Source organism: Carassius auratus, chromosome 20 (genome assembly GCF_003368295.1).
Source record: "Carassius auratus strain Wakin chromosome 20, ASM336829v1, whole genome shotgun sequence".
NCBI lineage: Eukaryota > Metazoa > Chordata > Actinopteri > Cypriniformes > Cyprinidae > Carassius > Carassius auratus.
Window position 1 is genome coordinate 26764740 of NC_039262.1, and position 8859 is coordinate 26773598.

General features: G+C 42.6%; 1 protein-coding gene across 13 annotated transcripts in view; it reads right to left on the reverse strand.

Moving 5' to 3' along the window:
• Window positions 1-8859, reverse strand: part of ptprk (protein tyrosine phosphatase receptor type K) — a 175351-nt gene that overhangs the window by 89041 nt on the left and 77451 nt on the right. For all 13 annotated transcript variants that reach the window (XM_026194988.1, XM_026194989.1, XM_026194987.1 and 10 more), the window contains 2 exons: window positions 6793-6874; window positions 3766-3881 (listed from right to left, as the gene is read on the reverse strand). In XM_026194988.1, the coding sequence (XP_026050773.1) occupies window positions 3766-3881; window positions 6793-6874 (198 nt within the window). The remainder of the gene's footprint in view (window positions 1-3765; window positions 3882-6792; window positions 6875-8859) is intronic.

The following is an 8859-nucleotide window of genomic DNA, read 5'->3' on the forward strand; positions in this document are numbered from 1 at the left end:
TAATATACTCACAAAATACTCAAGTACATGTAAATTACTTGATTCAATTTTAACTGCTGTGTTATATTATATTTGACGTTGATATATAATTTAATGTAGAATTAGACAATACAGTAGACCTTGACCTTGATATTGTCACAGTGTCTGGGTTGTCTTCCCTGGGTTTCCAATAGATGTCCTCCCTTCCCACGGTGTCTGTCACTTTATGAACCACATTCCTCACGTTTCTCTGCTTAATCATTGCACCCAGCTGTCACTGGTTACCAATCATTGCACTCAGTCATTTCCCCATTAGCGTTTGTCTCTCCCTGTGTATTTAAACCCAGTCTGTCTTAGTATGTGTCACAGAGTCCTTGTCTAATGTTTATCCGTAGTCTTGATCTAGCCTTGTGTTTTGTCTGTTTCTTGTTTATTTGATACTCTGGTTTTGACCCTGCCTGGACTGTTTACCCCTTTGGATTACCCCTTAATAAATATCATACCCGCACTTGGATCTCTCTCCGTGCTTCCTTGTATCACCGGTCGTGACAGAAGGACTCCGTCACACAGAGAACCAGCGGTATGTCTGCTTATGTCTCCTCCCCAGCCACAGAGCGGGAGAGGAATTGATTTGAGGGAACTCGCCTGGTGGTTTTCCGGGGAGCAGGGGAGGTCGCCGAGGAGGGAGTGGTCGAGAAAAGATTCAGCACCGCTCTCAACCATGGCCTCCCTTCGACCTGGGGCTTGTGTGGGATGGATCAGAGCCACCGCCTCACCATGGCGGACGGAGAGGAGAGAGGAAGCGCACGTCCGCCATGGTGGCGCCACTGCCCATGATGGCCGCTAGTTCAGCACCAAGAGGCAGGATGGACGCCAACACAGCACCACAACACAAGGTGATCACCAGTCCAGCCCCGCCACGGTGCAAGATGCCCGCCAGCTCACCGGCAATGCCCAAGATGGCCGCTGACTCATTCTTGGATTATTTCTCTACGCTGTCAAGGATCTTAGAGATTCCCAAGACTGTTCACGTCACAGCTGCTGAGCCAGAGCCACAGCCCAAGATGGTCGCCAGCCCAGCACCACAGCACAAAATGGCCACTAACCTGGGGCCAAGGCCCAAGATGTCCGCTCGTCCAGAGTCATGGCCCAAGATGGCCGCCAATCCAGCGCCACAGCACAAGATGGCTGCCAGCCCAGTGCCACAGTGCAAGATGGCCACTCACCCAGCGCCAATGCCCAAGTTGGCCACCGGTCCAGCACCACAGCACCAGATGGCCACCAGTCCAGAGTCATGGCCCAAGATGGCTGCATGCCCAGCACCGCTGCACAGGATGACAGTCACAGCTGACCCTCTGGAGTCGAGTCAGGTTCCAGTGAACTCTCCAGAGTCGAGTCAGGTTCCAGTTGACCCTCTGGAGTCGAGTCAGGTTCCCGTTGACCCTCCAGAGTCGAGTCAGGTTCCAGTGAACTCTCCAGAGTCGAGTCAGGTTCCAGTTGACCCTCCAGAGTCGAGTCAGTTTCCAGTTGACCCTCCAGAGTCGAGTCAGGTTCCAGTTGACCCTCCAGAGTTGAGTTAGGTTCCAGTGGACTCTCCAGAGTCGAGTCAGGTTCCTGTTGACCCCCCAGAGTCGAGTCAGGTTCCAGTGAACTCTCCAGAGTCGAGTCAGGTGTTCATGGACCTTCAGAGTCAGGGCTAGTCACTGATGACCCTCCAGAGTCAGGGCTAGTCACTGATGACCCTCCAGAGTCCGGGCTAGTCACAGATGACCCTCCAGAGTCCGGGCCAGTCACCACTGACCTTCCAGAGTCAGGGCTAGTCACTGATGACCTTCCAGAGCCAGGGCTAGGTACCATGGACTTTCTAGAGACAAGGCTAGTCACCGTTGACCTTTCAGGGTCAAGTCAAGTCACTGGTGATCTTCAAGGACAGAGTCAAGTCACCGGTGATCTTCGAGAACAAAGGCAAGTCACCATTGATCTTCATGAACAAATGCAAATCACCAATGATCTTCATGAACAAATGCAAGTCACCAATGATCTTAAGGAGCAGAGTCAGGACACCAATGATCTTCAGAAGCAGAGTCAAGTCAGCATTGATCTTCTGGAATCCAGTGGGACTACTGGAGCCTCTCCTCGTCTCAGCTGGATTACCAGAGTCTCTTCACGCCTCTGCGGAACTCCCAGATTGCCCGACTGATCCTGTCATGGCCACGGAGGCTACTCTTAACTTGTTCAGATTCTTTGTTTCAGACTTGCCAAACCAAACTCGTCCTCCTGTTGATCCGGCTGCACGGATGTGGTGGTCTTCTGCTCCGCCCTGGGAAACTCCGGTCTCCACTACACGGACGTGGTGGTCTTCTGCTCCAACCTGGGGGCTTCATTCCTGACCATATGGCTGTGGTGGTCTTGTGCTCCGCCCTGGGGGGCTTCATGTTGTTTTTTGCTTTTTGTTTTTGTGTTCACTCCTGTCCCTGTTCCTCTCTGTTAGCCTGGCCCTCCGTCCCTCCCCCTGATCCTCCTCTGGTCCACCTCCCTCCTGGTCTCCCTGTTTTGTGTTTGCACTTCTGGTGTCTGTTCCCCATGTTTTTTTTTCTTTTTCTCTAGCCCTCCGTCCCTCCCCCGAGCCTCCACATGTCCACCTCCCTCCTGGTCTCTGTTTTGTGTCTTGTCGAGGAGCGTCTGGGAGCCGCTCCGTAGAGGGGGGGGGGGTATTGTCACAGTGTCTGGGTTGTCTTCCCTGGGTTTCCACTAGATGTCCTCCCTTCCCACGGTGTCTGTCACTTTATGAACCACATTCCTCACATTTCTCTGCTTAATCATTGCACCCACTGGGTACCAATCATTGCACTCAGTCATTTCCCCATTAGCGTTTGTCTCTCCCTGTGTATTTAAACCCAGTCTGTCTTAGTATGTGTCACAGAGTCCTTGTCTAATGTTTATCCGTAGTCTTGATCTAGCCTTGTGTTTTGTCTGTTTCTTGTTTATTTGATACTCTGGTTTTGACCCTGCCTGGACTGTTTACCCCTTTGGATTACCCCTTAACAAATATCATACCCGCACTTGGATCTCGCACTTGGATCTCTGCTTCCTTGTATCACCGGTCGTGACAGATATTTTAAATATACTTAATTGCAACTTCAACAAATGTGTAATTACAAATATTGAAATAAATGAGACACGTTTTAATAGAAATTACATAAATCCTTTTTCTTTTAAGCTTATCACAAACTTTTGTCAGTACAATTAGCAGTTCACTTTAACCATATTTCAAAGACAATAGAAATAGTGCTACTTAAGTAGGTCAATAAAATAAATAAAATTAAATTACTTTGGAAGTCAATGGTGACCATTAACTGTTTGGTTACCGTCATTCTTCAATATACCTTCATTTGTTTTAACAGAAGGAAGAAACTCTTAAAAGTTTGAAACAACTTGAGGGGTAAGCAAATGATGACAGAATTTTAATTTTGGGGTGAACTATCCCTTTAAGTATATTCTTTTAAAATATATTATTTCCAAAATAAGTAATACTATTAAAGTATGTTAAAATGTACTACTTTTCCCCCTACAGGGGTAGTTATTATAACAAAACATACCTACTTCTGAAAGGGAAGACAAATAACCCCTATAACTGTGAAATATTAAAAATGAACTCCAGTGTGGATTTTACAGGCAATAATATCATATTTTACAGTTAGAGTAAATTCAGCAGAAGCTGGAGAGAGAGAGTGTGTGTGTGTGTGTGTGTGTGTGTGTGTGTGTGTGTCTGTCAGACTGTCCCACCTGCAGCCAGAGTTTGTTGTTGACAGCATCACGGACAGTGGCGATGCACTGGAACGTTGCGTTCTGTCCAGCATTCACCTCCACATCCCCCAAACGCAGGAAGTGAGGTGATTTATCTGCATTAAAAGGAAAAGACAACAACACATGACGTCATAGCTCTGATATATCATTATACTAAAGCTTCCAGAGTTAACCAGAGCTGAACTCCCAGAACAGGCGCATTAATGAAGGAAGAATAAATCAAGATTTCCCCCAATTATATAGTAAACACACTGAAACACAGCGCTGAGTAGACGGCTGGCTACAGTAAAACAGTCTCACTTTAGTTTGGGGACCATCTGATTGCAGATAATTCTACAATAAAGAGTTGTGATCCATAAACCAAACCAATCACAACATCTCCTCCCCATCTGGCTCTGAAAGAAAAACTGCATGTAGATCGTTCCTCTCTGTCAGCGTTTCAATGGCTCTCTCCGTGTTAGAAACATACAGAGAGGAACAATGAGATGAACACATCCTCTCCAGTCCACCCAGAACAAAAACATACAGCCATCAACATTTACATTTCAGTTTGAGCTCTGCAAGCTTTGACCAAGCTGTCCAAACACAACAAAAGAATTTACATTCTGTACATACTCTTAAAGATCGAGGTACAAGAGCAAAAAGCAGCCTGGCCACAAACTCCATGAAAACAAAATGTAAAATGCAAAATCTGTTCATATCTGCATGTCTTTACTCCTTGCTCTTGGTAGATTGCATCGGTCATTAATGGAAAATATCTGTCTGTGTGTTGTTTTATTCTCTTGCTGTCAGTAAACCAGCTGCAGAACTTTCTGTCTCTCTCAGATTTAATAAATCAGTTCTTTTTTCCCTGTCTGAGCTACAGGAAGGCAGCCTGAAGGCTTTCTCCAAACCGCTGGTCTTTCCTATGAATGGCCAGTATCTACAGTATATACTAGTGCACTTGCTGCAAGCTGACCAAAAAACTAAGGGTCATACACAGGGTGGATTTTGCTCATAAAATACTAAAGTATGACTGTTTTTGGAGCAAAAAAAAAAAAAAAAAAAAAGGATGAAATATAAATTGTATGAAAAATCTGATTATTATATATTCAGCATATTTATAAACACATAAAGATCAAAGTACTTAACAAATGTGTATTTCATTGCTTCTGTAATGAAACGGATCCTTCTCTGCATTTCTCCTGCAGACAGCTTGCTTCCTAATCTTGTTGTCTAATAAACCTGCCATTGTGTATTGCGACTGTTGACAAATTGTTTTTTTCTCTTCTGTGAATTGCTTTGGCTAAAAGCATCTGCTAAATAATATGCAAAAAAAAAAAAACCCGAAATATAGCTCTGTTTTCTTAGTGTGAGCAGAAGAGCTTCATAATCTTTTGTCAAACTAGATAAACTAATTCCAATTTCATCCTCCAAAACTATTATATACTTATTCACGGACAAATGCAGTTGCTTCACTACATAATTATCTAAGGTTTTTGATTTTATTGTATTTTTTTTTTTTTTTTTTACAGTAAATAGATTGATGATGTTTGATGTTTGAAATGTATTTATGTAAATGCTAACCTGTATTCCTAATGTTCTGTCTAGTGGTCATTCCGCATTGTAAATAAGAACCTGTTCTTAATGACTTCCCTGAAAAAATAAAGGTTGAATTAAAAAACAACAAGTGGAGCAGAAGCAGGTGTCAGTCTGGAGTGCTTCTCATCACTAGTGTTTCTGATGGGCTGTCCTCAAAATAAACGCTCTTTTACTGCAGGAACACTCTCCAGCACAGCAACACAGCAGAGCTCCTTCATCTCCCTCTCTTCCTGCATCATGGTAATAAGATGTCATCCCTTTATTAGCAGCGTTTGGAGGGATATAATCCACGTTGCGAGCGTCAGTAATCCGTGGACTAGCTGTTAATTGGGAATACCTGCAGCATGATCAGGGCTCAGCTCTCCACCTGGAGAGAGGCGCCGCTGGATGACAAAATATTAATCACTTCAAATGATGTGTACATTGCTGACATTTGAAGTGTAAGTGCGTGCGCGGCTGCTGATTGTGCCGTCACTTGACCTCTAAACGCTTCATGCTAAGTGCAGTACTCGGTGTGTAATAAGGGCTAATTATATAGCAGACCCTGTGCACTTACAGTATTTACTGTATCTGCTTGTACTGCCCCCTCTGATCATTTATTGAGCGCGCTGCTCTTCACTGCTGACTCGCTCCTGTCAATACTGCTCATTCCCTGAAAATATTTCAGCTCAGCCTGATTCAGTGTGATGCATGCATATCATTCTGGTAACGTGTAGTGCAAATGGTTTAACATAGTTGTAATATTGACCCTGCCACCATTTTATATTATTCACACACCTCTTCTCACTAACTCTCGGCTCTGTGTGATTTCTTCTCTTACCCGGTACCTACGCTTAATAACTAGCTTACTAACTATTAATAAGCAGCAAAATAGGAGTTTATCGAGGCAAATGTCAAAGTTAATGTTTTTTTTTAATAGTGGGAATTGGACCTTAAAATAAAGTGTGAGCAAACATATATATATAACTGTTTTCTGTGTGAGTATCTTATTAAACTGTCATGTATTTCTGTGATGCTCCGCTGTATTTTCAGCATCATTCCTCCAGTCTTCAGTGTCACATGATCTTCAGAAATCAGAATAATATGATGATTTACTGCTCAAGACACATTTCTGATTATTATCAATGATGAACACAATAGAAAGTTCATAATAATTGCATTTCGATCAATTTAATGCATCCTTGATGAATATATACTGATGTTTTGTCCCGGGTTCATAAGGCCAGTCAGCTATAAGACGTACAGGGGTGTGAGTTTTAGGAAATGATAGCTGCTTTAAATAACAGGGAAGGTCCAGCTGCTGAGTGACCTGAGGTTAAGTCTCTTACACAAGGACAAAATGATGATAGTTTAACTTAGCAGTCTAGACGTTTAACTACTAGACCAGACCATCCCAAACACACACACACACACACTGTGACTCACCGCATGGGTAACTGAGCACCTGGATGTCATCAATGGCAATGAACCCTCTTCTGCCGTTGGTCACCTCAGCCTCGAATATGACCTGCACAGAGAAACAGGAAACAGGATGTGTTTTAGATGGTCTGTCACTCAATCAAATGAATGAATGAGTTTGGTGTCCCAGCACTAACAGTAGTTTTTGTGACATTCAAACATCAGTCGAGTCTTTGTGTCCGAGGCTCTGGTTCAGAGATCGTCTCTGTTTATACAAAACTGAGAGCCAAATCTCATTTTGTTAATCTCGAAAGACAAAACAGATTTTCACAAACAGTTGCTCATTTTTCAAAGAAAAAGCTTTTCAGGCAAACACCCACGCGAGGACAGGAAAGGCGTAATTGAAAATCCAGTGACTGGCGAGGTCAGTCTTAGGTTTCTATTATTGAACTCAAAGCATGGCTGAATAGAGCTGAATTCGCTCCGTATTCTGCCTCAACGTCAAGGTCTGGCTTTTGTACGCCGCTTTCCTTTAATGTTGTGCCCAAGCGATCAAGCCTGCGAGCGCTAAGCCTGCAATCTGAAAGTGACCCAGTCGTATCAGGCCAGGTCCAGCTTTCAGACGGAGCAGAAGCCCTTTCAATTAGAGCCGGCCATCTGCAGCCTGTGTGAGGGAATATTGATAGTGCTGTTCTTTTAGTGGAGCGTCTGGCCCTTTAAACTGATCTCTCTTAAAACGCCTCGGACATTTCCAAAGTCAGTAATGCTTATGAGCCGATTATGATGTAAATCTTCAAAAGTGTTCCGGCTGAATGCTGTTGTGCAGCCGCAGCTCTCTCTCTCTCTCTTGCTCTCTCTCTCTCTCTCTCTCTCTCTCTCTCTCTCTCTCTCTCTCTCTTGCTCTCTCTCTCTCTCTTTCTCTCGCTCTTTCTCTCTCTCTCTCCTGCTGCAGTAATTCTGCTGATCAGGCATCAGTTCTGTGGAGTCTTGTTACTGTGTTAAACTAGTCAACAGAGCTCATCTGTGCTTCAGCACTAAAGGTTAGAGAGTTTCCTGCCAGTGCTGAGTTGCTATAACAGCTTGTCATTTTAACACTTGGTTTTCTTACTTATGTTTTACATACATACATACATATATATATATATATATATATATATATATATATATATATATATATATATATATATATACATGGCTGCTGCAATGTCAATTATTATTAGTATTTTTTAATGTCAAGTTTCTGTTTGAATTTGAATTAACAGCTTCATTAATTAATAGAGTGATTATATATGCCTGTAATTATAATTATCATACCTGTTAACACTACATAAGTGATGTCTTGCCAATGCAATATTTTGTGTCCTATTGTTATTACAGTAAAATGTGTTAAATATTAAAGTATTATTATTTTAAAATCACATTTGTTAAACTGATAAAAAAAAGTGATAAAAAGTAAATAATTTTAGAAGTCTCTTTTTTGAAAAAAAAAAAAAATCCTTTTGAACTTTCTAGTCATCATAGAATCACAAAACAACAACAACAACAAAACAACCTGGGGCCCGTTCTTCGTACGTGGCTAACTCAGTTAGCTGGATTTGATTGTTGACAATTTGGCGTGATCTTGGATCGTTTGGTTCTTCGAAGCTCATCCCGGAGCTGATGTCATAGCAACAGGTCCGTCAGCTTAAACCTGCTCGGGAGCAGCTTATTTCATGTTTGGATTAGATCGCTTCTTTACAACCAGAACTGATACTCAAAATATGTCTGCTACCACCGCTACTTTATTACAAGAGTATCGTACTGATCCAGGGACAATCATTTAAAATAATAATCATTAAAAAATGCTGTGTAGTCGATAACAGCCTACTATAGACAGCCAGTTTTACTCACTGAAATATTTATTTGTCATAAAAGTATTACTTCATAATTGTATTAGAGTCTTACACACATGCTATACAGATAATAGAGTGGTGCATTATTTTGAGTGATGACTGCTATTATAAGAGTGGCTTGATGGAGCGCAGGAGATGCAGATAACATGATATTGACTCTTAAGAAACTTTCATTAATGTTGTCACGTAACAAATCTGTCCA